The following is a 26,652-nucleotide window of genomic DNA, read 5'->3' on the forward strand; positions in this document are numbered from 1 at the left end:
CCTAAATGTAAATATAGAGATATTTTGAGGAGACATGTCTCGAGTCCTGAACTCCATATGTCTCTCCAGTTCCCAACAGAGCTGCTGGTTATAGGAGTAGATAGAGAAAGTTTAGTTGTTTCATGAACAGTCTTATGAGAACATGTTCCGAACAACTAATCACCGATCACCATTGATCACCAATTCCCATTTTCTCTAGAGACCAATAAATGATCACCATTGCTATAACCAATCACTAATCACTATTGTTACTAAAGCCCAATCTGTCTGCTCACCATTTTCCCCAGTGACCAATCGCTAATCACTGTTATTTTTCTCCACCCTTTGCTTTGTTCTTCGTTAATCTTAGTAATGTTTACAAGTAATAAACATGAGTCAATCCATCTACACCGATCAGGCGTAACATTATGAGCACTGAGAGGTGAAGTGAATAACACTGATGATCTCCTCATCATGGCACCTGTTAGTGGGTGGGATATATTAGGCAGCAAGTCAACATTTTGTCCTCAAAGTTGATGTGTTAGAAGCAGGAAAAATGGGCAAGTGTAAGGATTTGAGCGAGTTTGATTAAGGGCCAAATTGTGATGGCTAGACCACTGGATCAGAGCATCTCCAAAACTGCAGCTCTTGTGGGGTGTTCCCGGTCTGCAGTGGTCAGTATCTATCAAAAGTGGTCCAAGGAAAGAAACAGTGGTGAACCGGCGACAGGGTCATGGGCGGCCAAGGCTCATTAATGCACGTGGGGAGTGAAGGCTGGCCCGTGTGATCCGATCCAAAAGACGAGCTACTGTTGCTCAAACTGCTGAAGAAGTTAATGCTGGTTCTGATAGAAAGGTGTCAGAATACACAGTGCAGGACGGGTCAGGACTGTTTTGGCAGGACCAACACAATATTAGGAAGGTGGTCATAATGTTATGCCTGATCGGTGTATAACTGAAAATACGTTAATCGGTTGATTAAACTTTTTTTTTTTATTAAACTGTGACATTAAACTCATGTGCCGTGACGTCACCTGGAGCGACTTTATTTTTGCGCGTGCATTAAAGTTTCCCATGAAAAAAAGAGCTGGCAAGACTGGTTTTCTTTTCTTATTTTTCTTATTTTTATAATTAGTTATAAGCAAAAAAGAAGGACACCTTCAGTTCTTTAAAATCGAAACTGATAGTGGAGAGTGCTGAGAAAATGTGGAAATATCCACGTCATTGTTCATGCCATATATATATATATATATATATACAGGCTACCGTGTGGCAGTTTATATTGTGATATAGTGTATATTGTGAACATAAAAAACACCGCGGTGGATTTTCTCTCCACTCCCATTCATAGCGCCTCCGTCTCGATAAACATTACAAGAAATAACGCTTGACAAAACACACACACACACACACACACACACACAGGAGTGTGTAACTTGAGTTTAGCGCGACCAGGCGACCAAGTTGGCGCTCGAACGCCAGAGCGGCGCTTTCGGCCTCGCCGCACTCGCACTGCGCATGCGCGCGAAACAAACGCGCCAAATTTAGCGGGAGGGAACGGGGCGGCCGTGCCAGAGCTTTGTCTGATAGATGGTGTGTTTACAGTCTGGCTCACTCCCCCTTAATGTGAGCTTAATGTCAGTCCACTTCCTTCTCATAGCGGAGACCAGGAGCTTATAGCAAGCACGCCAGCGCACATACACACACGCGCGCACACACACACTCACACACGTATATACACACACACACGCGCGCGCACTGAGCGCATTAAACTCCTCTCATCGCAGCTTCCATCACACGGGATGGCGAGGCGACCGAGACACAGGTAGGCATGTATTTCTTTTTATGCTTTACGTGCACTTTTGATAGAACGCTGGATGCACGCATGCTGCTGATGTGCATGTGCATGTGTGTGTGTATGTATGTGAGGGCTACAGGTTCGATGTATATGTATATATATATATATATATATATATATATATATATATATATATATATATATATAAGCGCACGAGGAAACAAACTGCGTTTATTCGCTTAGCGTCGGATACATTTCTACATTTCTAATGGTCGCTCCATGTGAGTAGTGAAAACATCGAGCATCGACTCCGGCTCGTGCAGGAACAGGTGGCTTTGGTGGTCATGTGAGTTGAGTGAGCTCGCGCTGGTGCCGGTGGTCGCGCTCTCATTTCAATTTTCATTCATTCGTTGCGCGTGCGGGTCCGTGGGTCAGTCGGGGTTAAGTTGTGGCTGTGGATGAGGTCGAGGCAGTGACTTTTATTTTTGGAGATCATTTCACGTTAAGTGCACTACAGCGTAGTAAGTGAAAATAGTAAATACCGATATTGTGGAGTGCGGGTTTTGAACGTGACCCCAGGAAAAGTTCGAGTTGTAATGTAACCACGGCATTATAACATTATTATAATAACAACATTTTTTTAATAAAACGTTAACCCCCTCCCTTAAAAGAGCATCTGCGCGCGTGTGTGTTTTTTGTTGTAGCTTTCATACTTGGTATCGTTTTAGCCCTACATCTAGCCTGACCCTGAACTGAACCCCGGGTGCTCCCACGTCAGGTTAGTTTTGATATAAGTCGGTTAATCTCGGTTATTATTTCACCTTCAAACCCCGTGGTTTAGCGCGTTCTTGGTAAGCTGCAATAACGTTCTGACTTTTTTTTCTTGTGCATCATGTGGAAGCTCCCGGATATATGACTAAAGAGCTCTAGAGTGCAATTTATTTATTTTGCATTTCTTTTTATGTCCTGTTTTTTTTTTTTTTTGTAGTAAAGTGTCTATCATGCGTTTCTGCACCAAAAAGGCACGATTTGGGGACTTTGAAAGGCGTGAAATGTGAAAAAAAAAACAGAGCGCGAGCGCACGCGGAGGAAATACGGGGTCACGCGAAGTGTCGGTGTGGCACGAGCGCACTTGTTTTTAACTCACTACTCGGCTGCATGCAACAACAACAACAACAACAAAAAATCTTACGTGCATTTCTTTTAATCTTCTAAATAAAGTAGTTATAAAAAATAGTCTGTGTGTGTGTGTGTGTGTGTAGTGCACAATTAGGTGTTTAATTCGGCCACAGGTTTGAGTAATATGTAAAGTCACTACAATATACATTCAAGTTTCACACGAGTTTCACACTCATTCCAGTCTCTCTTGATGAGAACGAGCTAAAACCGTATAGCTATATCATAAAATGAATAGGTGACCCCAGGATCCCCCCTTTTTTACTTTCTTTTTTGGGGTAAATGTAGTCAAGAGACAGCACTCTTGACCTCTTCCTTGTCTCTTTATCACTAAGGCACACACATATACACACATCGTGCATGAAGTGTGACACAAAAGCCAGGTGAACACAGGCTTCCACGCATGCCACGCTCCGTCGTGATTGGCCGAGAGCCGGCCAGGTGAGTTAGTTGAGCATGTGGCTGTGACAGGACCCGAGCAGGTCTGAACACGCAGCGGTGGGGAAACAGGGCCGCACCACGTTAGCGTGTATCTGTGGAAACCAAAAACATCAGAACAGGTTTCTCTCAGTCTTGCAGGCACTACAGGTTCAGCCACTTTACTTTTGTTTTGACTGTTATCGCTCAATTTTTCTATTATTCATGACAGTATGACTAGGGGGCTGTTTGTAATTCGCTATACGTCATACTCAGACTCTTTTATGGTCATATAATTGACTCATTATACCTCTCCCTCTCTCTATTTTTTTTTTTTCTTCTACCTCATCCAAACCTGTACTCCTCCTTTCCTTTACTTCTTCTGCTTTTCTGACCTCCACTTACACTTTACTTTACCACTTCTTTGATTGCCCTTCATCATTCCCTCCCTCTTCCTTTTTTTCTCTCTCTCCCCGCCTTTCCCGCTTTCTCTTTTCTTACAGTGTTTACAGCAGCGATGAGGACGATGACGATGTGGAGATTTACGATCATGACTACGATGCACCATTAGCCAAAACAGGAAAACGGCACCTCGGCAAAACAAGATGGACACGTGAAGAGGTACACAGAAGCCCTGTCAAGCACACGCTTTCCTTTTGAGTCGCATATCTCTGATGCATTTGGCAAAATCTGAGGAACAGCCACACATACTGTAAATAGATATCAATTCATGCTTTCTGCATGCATTCAGACAATGTGTGTCCCTAGTAAGCGTTCTAAAAAAAAAATATATATATTTTCAGTTCTTCTCTGGTAATGAGTAATATTTGGCTTGTTCTCGACAGGATGAGAAGTTGAAAAGACTTGTGGAACACCATGGCTCGGAAGATTGGAAAGTCATTGCCAGCTTTTTGCCTGTATGTATGTTTGTTTGTTTGTGTGTGTGTATTCTGGGACTTAAAGGGGGGGGGGGGGGTCAGGCTAGGTGAGGTGTGCTAGATATAAGTATTTGCATGTGAATGACTAGAAGCTTCAGGTAGTATAGATGGAACTATTTGCATATTTGGGCATCCCTTTTAGATTTGCTCAGTCTGGGCCAGTGCCAAGGAGGGTGGGGAAATTGCTTTGTTTCAGAATCCACTGTGCACCTGCTGACACACACAGACACACACGCACACACACACACAAACACACACACATGCATGGTGGTAACTTGTTTTGTTTTAGAAACCGATCTGCATTGTATAAATCACTGTAAATGAGAATGAGAAAGTGGGGATGTTTCATTTCTGAAGCACTCATAGGGGAATCCACGCACCTGGCCATCAGCAGTCTAACACCTTCAGTAATTCATGCTCCAAAACACCAACCACACAATAACTTACATCCTGTTAGCGTATTACGCAGCACAAACACGGCAGCGTTCATAATCTCACACCGACCTTTGCTTATTCACACCAGCAACATCCTGTCAGTGATATTTACAGACTGACTTACACACCATGCTTAAACGGGCTTCATGTGTGATTACACATTCACAAACCATCCTTGCTCATTACAGAACCGTACGGATGTCCAGTGTCAGCACCGCTGGCAGAAAGTCCTCAACCCAGAGCTCATTAAAGGACCCTGGACCAAAGAAGAAGACCAGAGGGTACGTGCATTGACCATGAACACCATGCCTCACAAACGTGACAGCCTTATAAGCACAGTGTGCACGTTTCAGAAAGAAGTGAGGAGTGGAACTAATGATTAACTGTACGGAGCAGGTGTCTCACTCTGTGTCACCAACTTTATGGCCTGCCGAAAGTCATTGGCAGGTGGATATTACAGATATTTAGTTAAATACCACTATCTATGTGCAGCCTTAACACACTTGCGCAATTCAAGTTCCCCTTCTCTGTGTGTGTGTGTGTGTGTGTGTTTGTATTGGCCCTCCTGCTGGCTCCATCTTGCCTTCCTCTACTCACACAACTCTCTTTCTGTCCATTTCAGGTGATTGAGCTGGTGCAGAAGTACGGTCCAAAACGCTGGTCAGTGATAGCAAAGCACTTAAAGGGGCGGATCGGCAAGCAGTGTCGCGAACGCTGGCATAATCACTTAAACCCAGAGGTAAAGAAGACATCCTGGACGGAGGAGGAAGATCGCATCATCTATCAGGCCCACGAGAAACTCGGCAACCGCTGGGCCGAGATCGCTAAACTTCTGCCCGGCAGGTTAGACGGATAAATCTGCAATCTGAACCCGTAAACAATCTTAACAATACAGCTGGATATGATATGATGTTTTTGCCATTTGTATTCTCTACTCACTCTGCATGTATATATCTGTGTCTAACGATCATCCTCCCGTCCCCAGAACCGATAATGCCATAAAGAACCACTGGAACTCTACAATGCGCCGTAAAGTGGAACAGGAAGGCTATCTGCAGCACACACCTAAGGTCAACTCATCACCAATAACCAGCGGATACACGAAACCTTCCCACCTGCTCAACTACAGCCACACTCCAACCAGCAGCTCCATGCCGGCCAGCCCCATCACTAACCAGTACCCGTACTACATCTCCGACCCACAACGGGTACGTTTCAGCCGTTTCTACATAGTGCTACATGCCACGAAATCTGTGTAAAAACAAGAGCGCAGTGCTTATTTACACATTCCCTTTTCCAGATAGTAGACACATATGTACTGAAAACACACGCAATACACTTCCAATGACTCAGTGGCACAGTATGAGACCGTCATCGTCATGAGCGTGTTTTCTGTTTCGTCACCGGTTGTTTAGGTGCCGTTTCCACTGGCTCTGCAGCTGAACATTTTTAACATCCCACAGCATGGCACTGCAGCTATACAGGTAAACCTAAACTCTGTCAGAAAATTCATTTTAGTCTGTGTCTCCTGTGTGGATAAGCAGCAGAGGTTTCATCCTAACTCTCCGTGTGCTTCAGAAACACTATAATGAAGAAGATCCCGAGAAAGAGAAGAGAGTGAAGGAGATTGAGATGCTTCTGATGTCGACAGAGAATGAGCTGAAAGGACAGCAAGCACTACCCGTGAGTGTGTGTGTGTGTGTGTGTGAATAATTGGAGGAAGCATCTGGGGGTCTATTTCACATTCTAACTGCTTGGCTAAGTGATGCAATGTGTCCTTATCACACCACAAACTCTGTTCAACTCCTTGTGCAACAAAGATCCCCCCCTCCTTCCCCCCACCCCTCCCAAGCACATCATTCAACAAGCCAAGTTCCCTTTCTCTCTCCTCTCTTCCTCCATAATTTACTCTCTCTTTCACTCTCTGCTTCTCTCTCTCTCTCTCTCTCGCTCACAGATCTCCATGGCCAGTTACACATGGGGCCGGGGCTCTTTGACCGACTCCTCGGTAGGCGTGGCTGTCTCCGTTCCAGCTCCACCTTTGGAGCAAGGCTGCCTTCCAGAGGAGAGTGCTCACGGCAACACGAACAGCCCACACAGTAGCAGCGGCACAAACGGCAGCAGCAACGCTGGCAGCAGCGGAGTCCTGGCAGCCTTACCAGAGTTCATGGATGCCATTGACTCTGTAAGAAAATGCTTCTGTGTTACGGATGCTAATAGACACCTGACAAATGCCAACATATCTTCAATATGCATTTACATACACAATGAACAGTTTGTCAGTGTCCTGAGGACAATATTACATTTAGGTAGAATATCCGTTAAATATTATCCGCTCTGCACAATCCTAATCTTCTCAGAACATCTCAGCATGGCCCGACAAGATCTCTAGTAGGAGTTTGACTAAAATGCCTAAGGCTGCAAGCTCGAACACGGAAGACGGCGGCTTCTTGTCGTTCTCTTGCTCCACGCCTAAGCGTTCTGACACGAGCAGCCTGCCCTTTTCTCCCTCTCAGGTACCGTCGAGAGACCCGGGTCATCAGTAGTGCTAGAATAGAGTCTCAGTAGTTTTCCGCCTGGTTGATTATGCGACTTCTACTACCCTAATCAAGTTAGTAGTCACATTTAGAAGAGTGCTCACGTCAATCATTTCTTGTTCCTTGATGATTTTTCATAACCTCATCTCTGAAGACTGTGTAGTATTTCCAACCTATAAGAGCGTAGTACCGCTGCAACTGCATGCACATTTATTACACGATTATAAAATGTTAATTCAGCGGTTGTAAAGGTTTTTTTTTTTTTTTTACGCCTGCCTGTTGTACACTTTCGACGGGACTCGACCGGTTTTTTCATTCCAGATATCATTATCTTCAGATCTTGAAATTGTGAATGCAAAACCTGAACAAAACCGTTTCTCGCTTCAATCTGAAATTGGTTACTATATGAATCTGTTGAATATCCACAAGGTGCAAGAACATTCACTTGCCCTTTTTGCATTCGACCTATGGAGCATTATGAGCAGAGATTAGCTGATATAATGGGTTTTGCATTCCTACAAGAGATGGGGAAATTAGCAAACCTCCTTGTTTTCAGATCTTCTTTCATAAACCTTTCTAAAACACAGCTGCATTTTCTGAAGTGTATTCTGTGGCTGTTTGTTCCTTTACACACAGGTGTGTGTGTGTGTGATGAAGTGACCCTGTTTTTTAATTCATTTTATAGTTCTTAAACGCTTCGGTGAGTCCAGACTCGGACGGTCAGAGTCTACCCGTCTCACCCTCGGCCGTGTGCTCCCAGAAACCACTGCAGCCTGACCTCTCACTGCACCACCAGAAGGAGAATGATATGTAAGCTTCTGTTTTTTACTGCACTGTATATGTATAATATTTCACTATATACCAGGACGATCTAATGAAATAGAGACTCATGCGAGACTCATGTTTTCTCGATTGTCTCTCTGTCAGGTTCAGGACTCCGACTCTAAGGCGCTCCATCATGGAGTGTTCTCCTCGCACTCCTACTCCATTCAAAACAGCACTGACCCTGCAGGACGCCAAATATGGACCGCTGAAGAGGGTGAGACTTTGTGTGTGTGTTTAAGACGAGACTGATGGTTAAGCGGCCCACGCGCTCTAGTGTTTTAATATCCACGTGCGTGTCGTGTTCAGGCTCACAGCCCTCCTGTGGACGCGGTAGTTGGCGGGATTAAGCAGGAGCCTCAGGAGTGTGAAGTGAGCGTCGGAGGAGCGCACAACGAGCAGCCGCCACTCAAGAAGATCAAACAAGAGGTCAGTCAACTTTTTCATATGTACCTGTATGTATGTTTATTATGCATTATGTCATGTCATTTCCACTAGTACAGAGCGTATGTAGAGTAAACGGTTTGAATTGTGCTTGTAGGTGGAGCCGACATGCCTGCAGTGGGAGGGACAGAATCTTCACGCCCAGCTTTTTTCTTCAAGTGGCCCCACACACAATATGCCGGTGAGCATATTTTATTATGTGTTTCTATAACACAGTCTATACAGACTCTGTTTTGTCCGATTGCTTTGACTTTTAAAATGCAACCATGTCAGCAAAGCTAAATATTACGGTGAGACGATGTTATTATTACGATTTGCTCCATCATCTGGTCCTGCTTCTCACCTCTGCCCTCTGTTTGAACTTCTTTAATGTAGCGAAATACAACAGCAAACTTCTCTCTGTCCTGTGTGGTTTGTCGGTGGGGTAATATTTGACCTCTTTGTTGTGTTCTGTCTTCCGGCTCTATGCAGGATCTGCTGACGAGCTCGCTGCTGATGCTGCCCGGGTCAGAGAAGAGCGAGGACGCGCATAAAGCCCCTCAGATGTCCCGCAGGACTCTGGGTAGCCCAGTGCAGGTAACACAGCCTCTCTTGTGCATTGATACATTCTTCTATTTTATTTAACTGCTTGTGTGTTAAGAAAGACAGAAATGAAACTGTCGTTTTTGGAAAAATAACTTCGTCAATTATAAAGAATATAATAAGACTAGCAAGTTAAACAAAAATAAGTAAAAGAAAAAGTTATGATATAAGACAGATCTATCAGAAACTATCGGCATTCACAGTTCTCCTGTTTCCCTCTCACATTTTTAAGAGCCTGTTTGGTATAAAGGTATTTAGGATGGGCTGTAAATGTGTTTACCTTCAGCTTCGAATCCAGGTGTTGTACTCTGCCATAAACTCATAAAATAAAGACACTTATCATATTCTTTATCTTTCTGCTTCTTTTCCCGCCTTCCTCCTCCTCCTCCTCAGCATGTGAGCACATGGGAGCAGGTGCTTTGTGGGAAGACCGAGGACCAGCTTCTGCCCTCTGAGCCTCCGCACAAATACCTCAACAACTTCTGCCCCCGCACGCTGGTCAGGTAGGAGAGACACGGGGAGCGAGGTGGAGAAGACAGACAGAAGACAATCAATATCCTACGATAATGGGAAGAGAAAACACTCCATGGCCACTCCTTAGGCGGGGTCGAGTCATTGTGGTACGTGATTTGGGAGAGGCGTAGAAGCCATTCATTCGACTGCACAGCTATCAATTAGGTTGTGCTTTTTTTCCATGTTGGATGTCAGCCAGCCAAAGAAAAGGAAACTGGTTTTGTTTTGCGGCTTTTTAAAATTTTTTTCTATTTTGTTTTTTATAATTGAATGATATTGTATTATATATTTTGTATTATACATGGGGGAAATGAACTGTCTATGAGGGCTCTAATTGTATGGATTTTAATATAATATAACAATTTGTAATAATTTATTATTTTGTATTAAGAATAACTAACTATGACCGGCGTATTCGTCAGTGTTGGACCCCAGTATTCGAGCATCCTGCTAATCTGTGCGTTAACAGTAAGGAGCGTGTTTCCTTCGAGCATTACCATGATTTACACCCCATAGCCCAGCAGTGCTGCCTCACAAATGACACAGAATGATGTTTAACCAAATGACCAAAGCACTGATTCAGAGTAGAAAGTGCCTCATAGTTCACATTTGCCAAGTTCGGAAATCACGGGCGTCCTTTGAGCCTTTAGCGAGGCGCTCGTCGTTTCACAAAGTGTTACAATTTCACAAAACAAAAACAAAAATTTTTTGTTTCGATGCGGGATTCGATGAACGTCCCGTTAGCACTGTCTTAAACGCGATCAATGAAAGCTAGATTTCAATTGAACAAAAAAGAAAAATAAGTGTTTCTAATTTTCTACCAAGCTAAATAAATAAAAAAAATAAATACAAAAAAAAATAAACAAATCGTAACAGTTTACCAAGCATGTTTTCATGTCAAAGGCCAAAGTGACACAAAAAAAGAGAGAGAGCTTTTGATCTGATGAGACATTTCTTTACACTTAATTTCATAACACTGTTTTGTTTTTTATACTCCAGCGTGTTGACGGTATTTTACAAACACTGAATTTTTTTATTTTTTTATTTTTTAAATACCTGTGCCTTTTCTTTGTGATATTATTATTATTATTATTATTATGTGCTTTTGATACCAAGACTTTTGAGGCCAATCAGAAACATTTAGCGGTAACGTTTTTTGTTATTTGCTGCCTTTTGTTTGTTTTGTTTTTTTTGTATTAGCGGAAAGTACGAACACTTTTTTTGTTTTTATATACACAAGACGTTTTCTACATGTTTTTTTAAAAACTGCCATGTGAATAAAGTGTGTTTTTGGAACTTTCTGTGGTTTGCCGTGTTATTTCCTAACCTTAACTTCTATTCGAATATCACAAATAGAAACATCCATCCATTTTCTATACCCACTTTATTTCTAATTAGGGTCACAGGGATCTGCTGGAGCCTATCCCAGCACACACTGGGCGAAAGGCACCCTGGACAGATCGCCAGTCCATCACAGGGCCACACATATAGACAGACAACCACACTCACTCCTATGGGCAATTTAGAATTACCAATCAACCTAATGTACATGTTTTTGGACTGTGGGAGGAAACCGGAGTAAACCCACACAGGCACATGCAAACTCCACACAGAAAGGCCCCTGTCTGTTTGAACCCAGGACCTTCTTGCTGCCCTCAAATAGAAACACTATTAATTAAATCTGGATGGATGAGACATAAGACTTCACCAGTGCACTCAGATCAGATGCTAGGTGTAGATTAGACACAAGAGAAATAAGAACCTGTTTTTCCTATATACCTGACTCAGCATTGCCTTAGCTCATGCTCCAAGGCCACTAAAAGTACAGTAAAGAGTTGCCATATTATACTGGAGAAGTGTTTATAGCTTTTGTTACAGATAACCCACTTGTTCCTGTTCGTACCGTATGTAGGCCACGTATGAGTAAAGTAGGGGAAAGAGCATGGTGCCTGTAGTATTCAAATAGAAGATAGCAGTTCATGCTGATAGAGTGATCAGAGGCGGCTGATAATGCCGCGTTTATGAGAAGTCGGGTGTGAATGGGAAAAGCTCACGCGTAGTGATTAATAAACGATCCATCTGCCGCCGCAGTACGTAGACTCCTCCAGCTACTACACATGCAAATGCCTTTAACTGTATTGCCTCAGGCACTGCGGTATTTTCCCTCATCAAGGGCTACTGCAGGGCGTCCGGACTCGAACTGCTGAGACAACATTTGCGCAGTTAATGTCATAAAAATATCATCAGTCACAAGAGGCATCAGTCATCCTGTCAACATGTCAAAAAATAAAAAAAGATTACTTAGATACTGCACACTGTGTATGTAGAACCAACAGGCACTTTAATAGGAATGCCTGTTCATTATTGCAAGTATCCAAGCAGCCAATCAGCGGAGAAGCATGTTAAATCATATAAACATGGGTCAGTGTTCAGTTTGGGTGAATCAGCATCCACAGATTCCGATGGTGATTTTTGGGGTTCTCTCACTCTCTTCTCTAATAACTCGTTCATTTCAAGTTTCCACACACGGTTGTTTGCATGACCACAGCCTTCATGTCACCCCAAAACAGTCCAGCTATTCTCCTCTGACCTCTCTTATCTACGATGGATTTAAACCTTTTTTTATTTGGTTCCACACCATTCCCTGTAAACTCTACAGACTGTTTTATATTTAAAGATGCGTTGAAGAATATGAAAATGAATTGCTATAAAGAGTAGAAGACTGTAAAGAAAGAAGAGACTGTAAAGAAAGAAAAAAATCAATCAGTCAATTAATTAATCCTGTGTTTCTCACTTGCTCCTATTTCTGTGGGTAATTTTATACAGCATTCAACCTGATTAGTGCTCTATTATTTATTTATTTATTTATTTATTTATTTATTTATTCATTCATTCATTCATTCATTCATTCATTCATTTATTTATTCATTATTCGTTTATTTATTCATTATTATCATTATCATTATAATTTATTCATCATTAATTTATTTATTCATTATTAATTAATTAATTTATTTATTTATTTATTCATCCTGTTCTAACCAGCTTTATTATTTATTTTTTTATTTTTATTTTTTTAATATTCTCCCTTTGCCTTTCTTGGACAACATTAGAAATAATTTGTGAAAATTATTTTAAAAAATTATTTAAAAAAAAAAAAAAAAAAAGATAAATAATTTGTGAAAATAAATAAAGTGAAAAAAAAAAGTATTGAAAGAAACTTGAAGCCATAAGAATAAATTTTCCAAAGAAAATTTAACCCCGCCCCCGATTTTAATATTAACCTTAACCTAAAACTTGCAACTTTTTACACAATCTGAATCGCGGGTTTTGTTGCTATTTTGCCAGCATGGAAGCGTGTTGATGCTATACAGATGTTAACTGCTGCCTCGTCTTGCCTTTTTGTGTGTTTTAACCAGTATCAGGTTTATACTGAATTCTCCATCTGTTTGCTCAGAAGATGTTTTTTTCTCTAACAGCAGAACTTTGGACCAAACCACAGGATTATATTAATGACCTCTCTCTATTACGTTCTTGTTTCTATGGTAACAACCATCAGCCATGTCTAATTGTTGATATAAAGTTTTATTTTGCCTAACTATCTCTAGTGTAGTTGCTGTAGCAGTTAGTTTTATAACATTCCATAATGTTCAATGCGACAATAAACGGATAAGAATGTGATAATATTAGGTGAAAGTATGTAAGATTGTGACTGTCTGTAAATTGTGGAGGTATAAGAAGAATAAAACACTGTGAGATACACTTTTATATTATATTTGAATGCTGCCATATTTATATAGTCCGTCACAGGGAAGGATTCTCCTAAAAGGACCTTTTTTAAATAAATGACTGAAATCATGAACACTAAGAAAATCTAAAACCTATGTCATGTCGGTTCCTTTACTGTTCACGTTTCTGCAGTGTCTATGGTGAGGTGTTGCTAGATTACGGTAAATGGTCTCTTTTGGCTTGAAAGGAAACACAAATTGGGGGGGGGTGTTTGGGTGTGTGGGTATGTGTTAGCTTGCGGGTGAGAAAGGATGGTACCGTGAATGTAGGAATTGGTGCTGAGAAAGCGCATGGACGTGTAAGGTCTCTCGGGGATAACTCTCTTCCTGTGTGGCTGTGAAAGGCGAAGGCCTGCCTCAGACCAGGGCCTAAATTTACAGCTGCTCAGCTCTCACATCCCCTCTGACATGACCACCTGCCTGCTCAACGCTGCCTTTATCACCCATCTCTGGAAACACACACGCACACACAAGCAGCTTTAAATAAAAATGGATGTAGAGTCATATCGTGAGGAAGCTTGTGCAGAGGCGGCACACATTACAAAGAAAAAACCTTTTGAGGAGGAAACGTGACGCGAAAGAAAAGCTGTTATCTTCTCAGTGATTATAAATCATTATCGTATACAGGTGTAGGTGAATAAAGACAAACGGAAGTAACAGTAGTGTGTGTTGAAAGGATGTTCACTGTGAGTGTATTGTCTACACGAGTGCTGGATGAGCACAGGGCAGTCTTTAAGATTTGTACAAGAGTCAATTCAGACTATATATACAGTGGAACCTCGGCATAGGAATGAGCTCCCTTACAAATTTTTTTACTTGAAATTTTGCAAGAAATTTGCATCGGCATACGAAGCATTTTCGTCATACGAACGCACCGAACCCGAACCGAGCGCCGGCTAAGTTGCACTTACGTCCGAGACCCAATCAAAACTTGTTAGCTTCAGTGGAAAGCCAAGCGAAGGCAGCTGAGGCGAGTTTATGAATTGTACAATTTTTTTTGAGTCAGTGAAAGCTGTTTTTGAAAGTCAACCCACAATACCAACATTACCTTAAGCATGCGTTCAGGCGCTAGGTGATTTTTCGGGCACTTTGTTGTTGACAGATCGGTGTTGTGAGCGGTCTGTTCTATTTTTAGCCCAAGCTTGGTGGCACGACTTCCTGTGAGGAGCCTTGGCATGGAATGCTTGGCTTGGGTCAGTTCTTTGTAAGCAGCCGTACAGTTTCCATACGCTACCACCATAATCAAACCTCATTCATGATCAAACCTCCACCATAATCAAACCTCCACCATGATCAAACCTCCACCATAATCAAACCTCAATCATGATCAAACCTCCACCATAATCAAACCTCAATCATGATCAAACCTCCACCATAATCAAACCTCAATCATGATCAAACCTCCACCATAATCAAACCTCAATCATGATCAAACCTCCACCATAATCAAACCTCCACCATGATCAAACCTCCACCATAATCAAACCTCAATCATGATCAAACCTCCACCATAATCAAACCTCCACCATGATCAAACCTCCACCATAATCAAACCTCAATCATGATCAAACCTCCACCATAATCAAACCTCAATCATGATCAAACCTCCACCATAATCAAACCTCAATCATGATCAAACCTCCACCATAATCAAACCTCAATCATGATCAAACCTCCACCATAATCAAACCTCAATCATGATCAAACCTCCACCATAATCAAATCTCAATCATAATCAAACCCCCACCATGATCAAATCTCCATCATAATCAAACCTCCAAACATGATTAAACCTCCACCATGATCCAATCTCCATCATAATCAAACCTGCAAACGTAATTAAACCTCCACCATGATCCAATCTCCACCATAATCAAACCCCCACCATGATCAAATCTCCATCATGATCAGATTTCAAACCCCCACCATGATCAAATCTCCATCATGATCAGATTTCAAATCTCCACCATGATCAAATTACAAACCATCAGTATGATCAAATCTCCATCATGATCAAGCCTCCATCATGATCAAACCTCCACCATAATCAAACCTTTATACTCCTCACTCTTGATATGATGACAGGTCAGACTTCATTGGAGTGAAAATACCACAGAATTCCAGATAATTGCCCATATTAATCACTCCGTCATCGGAATTCTCTTAGGGTTATGCTTCAAAAAGCCATGTAACAGTAAACCTGATAAAGCCATTCAGGATTAATGAAAGGATTAAAGAAAAGACAAAACATTAAGAGAGAAAGAAAGTGAGAGAGTGAACAGAGCCATTGTTCGGAAAGTTTTGTTACTGTCTCCGCTGTCTTTTGTGAGAGCATCTGTTATCATTTTGTTTGCTTGTGCTTGTGATAGAAAGAGAGAGAGAGAGAAAGAGAGAGAGAGAGAGAGAAAGATAGCAAGAGAGAGAGAGGGAGAGAGAGAGAGAGAGAGAAAGAGAGACAGAATATGTACGTTGTGGCTTTGAAACGGAAAGGCCTGTCAATGATGAGACGCGAGAAGACTTTCAGAATACGCGTACAGCCTCTCCGAAGCCCCATACACCTGCTCTCTGTCTGAGAAAGAGCGAAAAGAGGACAAAAAAAGAAAGGCAGAATGAGAAGAGAGAGAGAGAGAGAGAGAGGGAGAGAGAGGGAGAGAGAGAGAGAGAGAGAGAATAGGGAGGGAGGGGGGAGATAACCAAGCCTATGTGACACAAAAAACAAAAACACAGGTGCAAAGAGAGAGGAGAGTTCCCTCCACCACACACACACACACACACACACACACACGCACCCCATATGTTCACAACTATAAGCTTTAAGCCCTCAAACACACAACCTCGACGTTGGAAACATGGTGTGCAGAACATTTCCGATGGTGAATGACATCACTAATGCCTGTCATGCCTCGTCCAATCAGCATGCCCACATCACCCCATACGAGCACTCCATATACACTTACCAACCTGCAGCTAAAATTACACTTCACTCACTCTCACCCCTCCTTCTTTCCACTTTTGGCAGGTAATCATGCTATATTTCATGTTGCTTCTAAAAACAGTCGAGGCCTGATAAAAGCAGATGCCTGATCGGAGGCAAAGACTCACATTCAGCAAAAACACCAGATGTCAAATTGGTGGCCTTTTGGCATGTTATTGTATTGCTTCATTGCTCTTAAGGGCGGATTGATATACCCGTGTGACGAGTGCAAAGAGGCAAGGGTATTTAAAATGTCGATGATCCGGATAAGAGCATCTGCTCAGTGGTGTAAAGGAAAATCTGAATGAAGATTCGGGTAGAAATGATGACATCATGAAATTTTCCGAGCTGATGAGTAGCATGGAATATTCTGGAGTGGAGTGGTAAATGATGATATCGAACCCATTTCTGCTCGGAGACGCACCAAGTGCTTGCTCATAAGCATAAGCAGCTAAAATGTAATCTTCAACCACTAGAAATTCAGTGTAAGGCCATCCAACAGAGGGAAAAACACATCCACCCATGTCCTGACTCATTTGGCGATAAACATTTCATTTGTTTATACCGATTAAAAATTCGATTTCCAACTCATTTATGATGCTAAAATATTAGTTAGTGTTAGCCCCTCTCTTGGTTTCCAACCTCCAGCATATCAACCATAGTTCTGTCGCCAAAATCACAGCGATTATACGATGTGAGATGACTGTGTCATGGCTGACCCTGTGCTCTGACCCCAACCTCCAAGAATGGGATATGCGAAGAAAGAATTTCACTGTGCTGTAATGTATATGTGACAAATAAAGGCTACTTCTTTTCTATGAACTGCTAGGATAGCATTGGATCAGCCATCCTGGCGATAGAAGTGGGATGAGAATTCTTGTCAAACACCAATAGAGCAAGGAGGTAAGTCGGGCTGAAAAACTTAAAACAAGTGAACACCTCACCAGTGATAGCAGTCAGGTATCAGTCATGTCCAGGCAGCTGTATGTCATGGGACACTGACACAGGCACTGATAAGGTCCAGGAGAAGAAGAACTTTCAGTAACCATTAATCATCAATAACAAACACTCATAGATGTACTGTAGATCGCAGCCAAGTGTTATCTGATCTATATATCTATCTAGTGCACTATCTGGGCATCCCTGTAGTGTCTCTGAATAGAGATATGCCTAGAATATTTCTTGTGTATAACACGTTCAGGTAGATGTGTGGAAAACTACAGCCAAAGTAGTGTGAAGTGCTGGAGAAAAAGAAACATGTCAGTGCTAGTAACTAATCAATCAATTTATCAAATTTAAGGTTGAGGTCCATCACAGTGTATCAGTCTATCTTCATTCACACTTCGGGGAAGTGTATCTATACTGTATGTGTGTCATTCTGGCACTTTCGATGTGTGAAGTGGAAAAAACAAGGTTGCGTCCATGAAAGCATGACCATCTCATTGTTTTTCTCCGTCAAAGCACGTAAAAATCATCAGAAAGCTGCTTTAACTACACTTTTAGTTACAGGCCTGAGTGGCTATCGATGGTACTCTACTGAAGTAAACTTCCAACATCCATGCAAACATGTTGTGCTAAAATGTACCACAACGGACAACAGTAAAGCTTAGCAACTCGCTAGCTAACAGACAATAGCAGTTAGCTTAGCAACAAGGTAGCCAACTGACAAAAATGAAACAGTTAATGTTAACAACATGCTAGCCAATGGACTTAAAGCAATTAATGTTAGAAACAAGCTAGCCAACAGACACATGCCAGTAATGTGAACAACAAGCCAGTTAATAGTCACTTGCAATTAGTTTAGCAACAAGCTACATACAAACACAAATAATGTTAGCAACACGCTAGCCAACGAACAACAAGAAGTAACATTAGCAACAAATTAGGTAATGGGCATTGGCAAGTTGCTTTAGCAACAAGCTAGTCATCAGCAATAGTGACTAGCATTTAGCAACAAGCTAGCCAGAGGAAAATAGCAAGTAGCTTAGCAACAAGCTTGGGGAAATTTGCGAATTGCTTAGCAGCAAGCTAGCCATCGGACATTAGAGAGTACAAGCTAGCCAGTGGGCAATTCCGAGCAGCATTAGCAACAAGCTAGCCAACTAATGTTAGTGATAACTGTAATGCTAATAGATGAATTACATTAGATTAGATTAGGTTCAACTTTATTGTCATTGTGCAGAGTACATGTACAGAGCCAATTAAATGCACAGAGCCAATGAAATCACTTGGATCTCTCTCTCTCTCTCTCTCTCTCGCTCTCTCTCTCTCTAATGCTAACTCACCAAAATTGACCTTTTTCTCCATTTGACTAACATTTTATTAGCTAACATTAGTTAGTTAGACTTCAGTTCCAGTGAAGTCTCTATGTCACACTCTTGTCTTAGTCACAAACTCCAAACCACATGACATTTAACACGACAATACTACAACAGTATCATTTTCTTGCTGTTATAATACTGAAAATTGGAGAAAATGAGATGATATTAAAGACTGAGGATGAAGCAAATGTACAAGGTCACATGCACTAAACACACTCTGTACACGGGCTCAGCAGTGCAGTGCTGTAGGCATTTACATGTCATGTCATGTGAAAAGTGACATGTTTTTGAAGATTAAGGCGAGGGCTGGACATAGTTCTGTGATGTGTCTGAATATATTTGACCTCATTGTAGAACACGTTGGTTTTGAATGCGCTTTACAAACACTTTGACTAAGCCATCTTAAATTCAGCAACACAGCAGAGCCCAGCAATAACTCTGCTAATATCCTGAGTTGTCAATTTAAACCCTTCAGAACAATAATAACCTTTTATTACCACTAATATCTATCTATCTATCTATCTATCTATCTATCTATCTATCTATAGAATGCAAAGCTTTATTAATATGAACACTGGACTGAGATGGACCACATGTGTCATTAGGTAACAGAAATGAAAAGACTTTTCGTTCTCCACTATTTTCTTCTACAAAAAACTTCCTTGATCCCATCGCCTACCATGAAACTTTTCTACCCCTGAAGGGTGTGGTCTTTTGGAACCTGACTCCGTACCCAGCCTCGGTGATTTGATTAGCATGAAAATTATGAAAAGTAAATCATACGCTATGACTTTCACAGTTAGTTAGCAGATCTCCACCCAACTGGGGCTGCTGCCTCTATCACCATCATCAAAATCAAATATCTTTTAGAGATGGACTGGTGACCTGTCCAGGGTGTACCCCTGCCTTTCGCCCAGTGTGTGCTGGGATAGGCTCCAGCAGATCCCCGTGACCCTAATTAGGAATAAAGCGGGTATAGAAAATGGATGAATGGACGGATGGAAACCCTAACCCTAACCTTGGCTCCAGTACAGCTCCAGAGACTCGATAAGAGCATTCCTGTGGCTCACTTCGACCTTACGTCTTACTTTCATACCTTTATGTCGGGTTTTCCTTTAATTTGTCACCTTTCTAGCTAGTAAACCTAGCTCATATTTCTAAGCACCTCAGTTCTGTTTAATAGCTGATAACATTTTCCTAAAGGAATTTGCATACTGGACCTGACTGGGTCATGCCGTTGAGATCCGTAGAATGTTTTTCTATGGAGGTATTGAAAAGGTTTTGAAATCATTGAAACAGTAGATTAACAAACTGTCAATAAAAGCAAAATCTGAGATGTGTTTTATAATATATATATATATATATTGCAGGGCCACAACTTTTTTTCACCATACACTACCACAGTAAGCAGTGGAAAAACACATCTATTTTCTCCCATCTTGTGCATGAGTCAAGTCTTTCTTTTCCCTCTCTTTCTAAAACAGGGCATCGTAGTGTCGCAAGCAGATTGGCACACAAATTCAGTTTGTTCAACCTGTCACAATAAATTATTAGCCGGATGTTGCAGAAGCAGCACTTTCCCCTCTTTGCAGTGTGGGCCACCCCCTCTCCTCTCTCTCTCTCTCTCTCTCTCTCTCTCTCTCTCACTACCCTTACACACACACACACACACACACTTATGCAAACATGTGCACAAACACACAAACCCTCTTAAATCCCCCCTCCCTTATGACCCCCAACACAAGTACTCGCACACACAGCCAAAAAACACTGAGAAGATTACAATAGGCTGATTTCCTCTGTGGTCAGGCCCATTAGCCACACCCCACTCTGCTGGCAGGTACAATACTGCTGAGCGCCCATGATAAGTGTGTGTGTGTGTGTATGTGGGAGAGAGAGAGAGAGTTGAAAATGTGCATGGTGTGACTGTTAACAATGAAAAACAATTACTGTAAATGCTGACACGCATCTGTCATTGTAAGATCTTGGAGTGTAATGTTGCACAAACAACGCAACCTAATCCCAGTCGCATTGTGTGTGTGTGTTTGCGTCTGTGTTTGTGTGTGCTTACTCTTAAACCTTAAACTTCACAAGCGGCAGAGCATGACACAATTGAATTATTGATGATTTAACTTTATTAATAATACAATTGATTTAGACATTCAAGTGTGAAATGGAATTTTCCAATAAAAATAATAAAATACAAGTGCACAAAACAAACGTTAAGTAAGTTCTTGTGCACTTGATTGCACTGGATATGTGTTTGTTTGTTAGGAAAAAAACGGGTTCCTGCTCAGTTTTAGTTGTGATATTGATATTGATGATATGATGAGTGATTTATTTGGTTAGGGGCTTCACCAAGTACCTCAGGCTATACTGATTCTTTTATCCTAGAACTTGATGGATAATGAGCAAAGACTGCAGGGTTTATTTCTGTAATAAATAAAATAATAAAATATATATAGAAAGGAAATGATGTATAATCACACTCTCCGGTGTCACCAAGATGAGGATGGGTTCAGTTTTGAATCTCAAGGCTTCTTCCTCAGAGAGTTTTTCCTCACCACCGGCTTGCTCATTAAAAATAGATAAAAATTTAAATTCATATCATTTTATAGCATATATCTATAAGCTTAGTGGTTAAAGTGTTGGATTACTGACCAAAAGGTAGTGAGATCAAATCCCAGGTCCACCAAGCTGTCCATGCTGGGCCCTTGAGCAAGGCCCTTAACCCTCAGTTGTATAAAAATAGGATAAGTCGCTCTGGATAATGGTGTCTACCAAATGCAAATGTAAACCTTTTTGGCAACAATGTCCATTGTTAAAAGTGCTATAGAAATCAAAGTGAACTGTAAATATGTGCAAATGACTAAAATCACAATGAGCAGGTTGTTACAAAGTCTATATATATATATGTATATGTGGGCATTTTATAAGGAATAAACCATGAGACATGTTGTTATATGAACATAATCAACAAGTGAGCTGCCTTCACCAGGTTGAAGGTGATTATCTCCTAATAACAGCATGAGCCAGTGTTGAATATATGCACTAGTAAGTCAGAGGTTCAGAAATTGAACTATCGATCAAAAAAGCTGTGACCAAATCCCAACACTGCCAAGTTGCTTCTGCTAGGCCCCTTTTAACCCTCAAAGGAGATAGTTGTGTCCAGTCACACTGGATAAGGGCGTCTGCCAACTTCCTTACCATTACGTTTTTGTTCAATTCGACAATGGCATGTCACGAATCCATGAAACAAGTCAGTTCATGTTATCAATTATGTTACAGCAGCTACACACAGTCGCTCTTTCACTTTCTCTCGAAATTAATAAGACGGAAAAAATGTGGTTTGTCGTGTTACCCAACCACAGAGATTTTCCATTGCCGGGAAGCGTACAGCTTTATCTCTGAATTTTACACCACTCACACTGGAGACTCCTTCCAGCACTTCGTATTCAGCAGTATGTTCTTAAATAGCAAGCTTTATTTTGTAGGTCTACTAGAACCAGACTTTTATATGAACATATTGCCCTTAGTAGGCTAGGTAAATGCTAGGATTTGGAAAATTAAAAAAGTCCTGAGTGTCTACTTTCATATGAGCTTCATATTAACCACCACTGTGGAGTGGGACATGACAAAGAAACTCAATACTGATCATGGGCATTCTGGTTAAAGAAGAAGAATAGCCTGTATTTGTCACATATACATTACAGCACAGTGAAATTCCAGTCAGCCATGATACAGCACCCTTAGAGCAGAGAGGGTTAAGGGCCTTGGTTCAGAGGTACAGCAGTGGCAGCTTGGTGGTGCTGGGGATTGAACAACAACCCAGAGCCTTAACCATTTGAGCCACCACTGCCCCAAAAACCGACAGCCTGCATTCTACATTCTCAAGTAGCAGAGAAACGCCAATTTATTGAGCTTATTAAGGGGTTAAAGGGGGTTTGAAACTAATCATCAAGCTCAGAGTTTGTAATCTTTAAGAACCAATTAAGCCTCCATTCCTCAAGCTTTAGCAGCTCTAGGGTTAAAGTTTTGTTCACCAGGATGAACACCAGGCTGTGAAATCCAGTTCCCCAGGGTAGTAGCCACTATAGGGCCCTTAATCCTTAAGCACTTAGCTGTATGAGAGGATTATAATCTGCCTCACTTTGGATAAATGGATTTGGGATTTTGAGGGATTTCTGCTTAGTTGATGACGCTGCAAAAATGAAATCTCAGCAAGTGAAAATATCTTGAATATGGGCAAGACAATAAAAATAAATAAATAAATAGTAATAATATATAAAAAACATAATAATAATAGATTGCTTTGAACCAAATCTTTTACTTATTTATTTATTTATGTATGTATGTATGTATTTGTTTGTTTGATTGTTTATTTAATTTATATATTATTTGTTTTCTTTTTAATTTACCCTGTTTTTAAATGCTTTCTCATTACAAGCTTGTCTTAATCTATTTTCTTTTAAGGAAAGAAATAATAGTAATAATAATTATTATTAAAAATAATAATAATAATAAATAATATCTGCTACTAAAACAAGATTATTCAATATAACAAATTAGTAAGATTGTCTAGTAACGGGTTGATTATCTCATATTTGATTTATTGTATTCAGTAAAATGAGAAATACTAAATAAATCTGACGTTCTGTAAAATATGATCACTTGGCAAGTTGGTTTTTTTTGTTGTTTTTTTTATGTACACTTTAGCTGACTCATATAGTATAGTGTATAGAGTGTGATTTTTTTTTCTTGTATCTGTTATTAATTAAATATAAATTGAACCATTAAATATACAGTAATTGAGTGTACATCTAAACCCATCGATGGCTCCAATGAATTAAGTAAGGTAGGAATAAAACACTAGTTTTATACTCTAGTATTAGGGCCTGGCATGAAGCAGAGGTACTATTACCATCCTAGAGTGGGTTATTTTTCTCGTACATCACATCCTCAAGTGTTTTATTCCCTTACACCACATTGATTTCCCAATGATTACAATCCATAAACAAAATTTTAACAAATAACAGTAACATTCACATGTTGTGAAATGTCCAGGACACATTTTCCCAAACGTTTTCAATTACATCAGCCCTGGTTACCATGGAAACTGTACTATATTAAAACTAGCACATCAGTATAATACCTAGTACTTGAATTCCTATCAAAACTGAAGTGAAAATTCTGACCAATCACATTCAACAAGATTGTAAGATAATAAGAAAGAAACGAACTTTTCCTTGTTTACGGTGTTACTGTTAATTGGCAAGACAGGTAAATAATTTGATAATTATTCCAAACAATTTACTGAACATGTCAGATTGCTCCATGACTCAACGGTTGAGAGTTAAGGATCTTGTAAAGGGCCCCACAGCAGTTTTTTTTGGCAGCCCCTCACAACCTTCTGTTCACATCATGAACATAAAACTTTAACCACCAGGCTACTGCATCAGTAATGTGCTAATCCACATGTCTTTAGCTAACCAAATGAGCTGGATGAGGAGACGAACCCCAGCAGACTGAAACGTCCTGCATGTAGCTCGGTGTATTAGTGAACAAAGCCTTGGTGGTTCTGAAGAGTAAGTCTTGGCAACGTTTCCATTTCTTCTCCATGTTTATAATCTCCAGGGAATCTTATGCATTGGATCTGACCAGTGGTACCAGAACTGCTTTATGAGCCATGTTTTTTCAGCCACAGGAGCCCTGAATGTGTCTCAAAACAAACACCATTTTACGCTGCATGTAGGGTTCTACACTATTCACTATTCCCCTGCAGGTTCCTTGGTGTTCTGTGTAGAACCCTTGCAGAGTGATGATATTTAGTTTTATATTGAAATGGCTCTATAATTTAAAGAGCACGTGAGGTGAAAAAGTAAGTTATAGGGTGCCATTACTTTTAAGAGTTCTGTAGATGTTTAAATCAGTGAAACACTTTAAAAAGAGGGAGGAGTTTTGCTGTATAGACAATTTATTCATTAAAATAAATGTTAAAATAAATTCATGCTGTCTTTGAATTTGCTGAATTTTCTTGTCTATGTTTGTATAAAATAATAATAATAATAATAATAATAATAATAATAATAATAGCTAGCATAACTAGTAAGAAGTACCGATTTGACATTTATTAACTAGCCAGGTTTGCTAGCAAGCTAGACAATATAAGGATCACTGTTAAATTCTTACACTGTGTTACTGTAACTAGCTAACAAGCTAAAAGTATCCTTGAATAAAACTTAAGCTGTAAGCTAGCTAGCTAAACGCAACACTTTTACCTAGCAAACTTAGCTGCTGCTGAAAAGGTTCGATAAGCATTGAAGCTAAGCATGCTAGGTAAAAGTGCTGCATTCGGCTAGCTGGCTAGGTTAAAGCTTAAGTTTCGTTCAAACTGCAATGCTTATCGAACCTTTCCAGCAGCTTTAAGCTAGCTAGCTAAACGCAGCACTTTTACCTAGAAAACTTAGCTCCTGCTGGAAAAGTTCGATAAGCATTGCAGCTAAGCTTGCTAGGTAAAAGTGCTGCGTTTAGCTAGCTGGCTAGCTTAAAGCTCAAGTTTCATTCAATGCTTATCGAACCGTTCCAGCAGCAGCAGCGGCAGCTGTGTGACGTTAACCACATGAGATTCCAGCTTAGTATTCATTTATTAATCTTAAAATATATTATGTAGCCACAAGAATGAATTATTCAGCAGCTCCAGGTTTACTAGCGAGCTAGCTAACATTAGGTGACCTTGTGGTTTTGTGGTGGTGTAATACGATGCTGGTTGGGAGTTAAATCTCAAGCTCTACTCTCGTCGACCCAGGGACGACCGTGTTTTCCTGGTTTTCCTTTTTCCTTGGTTGATCTAGTTCTAGTGTTTCCTAGTTCCGTGTTTCTTAGTTCCTCAATCGTTAGAGTAGTTCCTAGCTCATTGTGTTGTAGTCATGACCGTAGGCTGCTTGTCGGATTTATGATTGTCAATTTGGCTTTGGTGACAATGTCAGTTGAGAATTTTCACCTCGCTGTTCATTCCCACACAAGGCTCATGTTTGTTACGCTCTTTTCTTTGTTATCGCATCTTTCCATGGCACAGGCGCATGCCTCTTAAAGTCCACAGATAGATGAGTGTAATCTTCTGGACATGCAGGTCACCAGCAGCTACTGTTAAAGTTGTTATAATTAGTAATAAAGAAAGGAATACAATACATGCAGGTGCTCTGTAATATCATGTAGGATAATAATCAGTGTGAATTGAATATTTTCCCATAACAGCATGTCATGAAGTGCTTTCTTCCTCTTCCTCTCAGCAATTTAAGGAATAAACGAATGAATAATTGTTTATTAAAGAACGAAACATACTATTTTTAATCTACAGTTAATCTTTATTGATATTTATAGATACATTTAAGAACCCCCCCCCATTTCTATCTTTCTCTCCCGCTTTCTCTCTTTTTCTCTCTCTATCTCTATCTCTATCTCTCTCTCTATCTCTCTGTCACTCTCTCTCTCTGTCTCTCTCTTTCTCTCTCTTGATATAAACAGAGATACAGAAAAAAGGAGAGAGAGAAAGTGGGGGATCGATACATTAGGTAAAATGTCATTCATTTTGAAGTTAATTCACTTGTTTATCCCTGTTTTAAAGTTATTGGGCACATCAGTTGAAATCTATTTACTTCAAATCAGACTAACAGAGGAGGCAGAAAGAGAAAGAGAGAATCAGAAAGAGGGAGAGAAAGACAGAAACAAAGAAAAAGAAATTTTTACAGACATTTTGGTGTTTTGTGTTGTTGTTTTAGAGGAGAGAGAGAGAAAGAGAGAGAGAGAGAGAGAGAGAGAGAGAGAGAGAGAGAGATTTTTTTAGACATTTTGGTATTTTAGAGGAAAGAGAGAGAGAAAGAGAGAAACAGAGAGAGAGAAAGGGAAAGAGAGAAACAGAAAGAGGGACAG

The 26,652-nt window shown here is 40.6% G+C and overlaps 1 protein-coding gene across 1 annotated transcript; it reads left to right on the forward strand.

The window, feature by feature from the left end:
• Nucleotides 1-1,547: 1,547 nt before the first annotated feature.
• myb (v-myb avian myeloblastosis viral oncogene homolog) lies at nucleotides 1,548-10,936 on the forward strand. The gene is made up of 15 exons (XM_058410437.1): nucleotides 1,548-1,803; nucleotides 3,873-3,990; nucleotides 4,215-4,286; nucleotides 4,931-5,023; nucleotides 5,365-5,585; nucleotides 5,728-5,950; nucleotides 6,158-6,226; nucleotides 6,321-6,425; nucleotides 6,700-6,927; nucleotides 7,965-8,089; nucleotides 8,207-8,318; nucleotides 8,411-8,530; nucleotides 8,643-8,726; nucleotides 9,017-9,121; nucleotides 9,521-10,936. Exons 1-15 carry the CDS (start codon nucleotides 1,781-1,783, stop codon nucleotides 9,632-9,634), a joined length of 1,812 nt encoding a protein of 603 aa, XP_058266420.1. The 5' UTR covers nucleotides 1,548-1,780; the 3' UTR covers nucleotides 9,635-10,936.
• Nucleotides 10,937-26,652: the final 15,716 nt, after the last annotated feature.

This window comes from Hemibagrus wyckioides, linkage group LG15, assembly GCF_019097595.1.
Source record: "Hemibagrus wyckioides isolate EC202008001 linkage group LG15, SWU_Hwy_1.0, whole genome shotgun sequence".
Classification (NCBI taxonomy): domain Eukaryota; kingdom Metazoa; phylum Chordata; class Actinopteri; order Siluriformes; family Bagridae; genus Hemibagrus; species Hemibagrus wyckioides.

Coding starts and splice junctions, on each gene's coding strand:
- myb (XM_058410437.1), top strand. CDS start 1,781: ATGGCGAGGCGACCGAGACACAG. Junction 6,227..6,320: donor ATGGCACTGCAGCTATACAG/GTAAACCTAAAC, acceptor CGTGTGCTTCAG/AAACACTATAATGAAGAAGA. Junction 8,090..8,206: donor CACCAGAAGGAGAATGATAT/GTAAGCTTCTGT, acceptor TCTCTCTGTCAG/GTTCAGGACTCCGACTCTAA.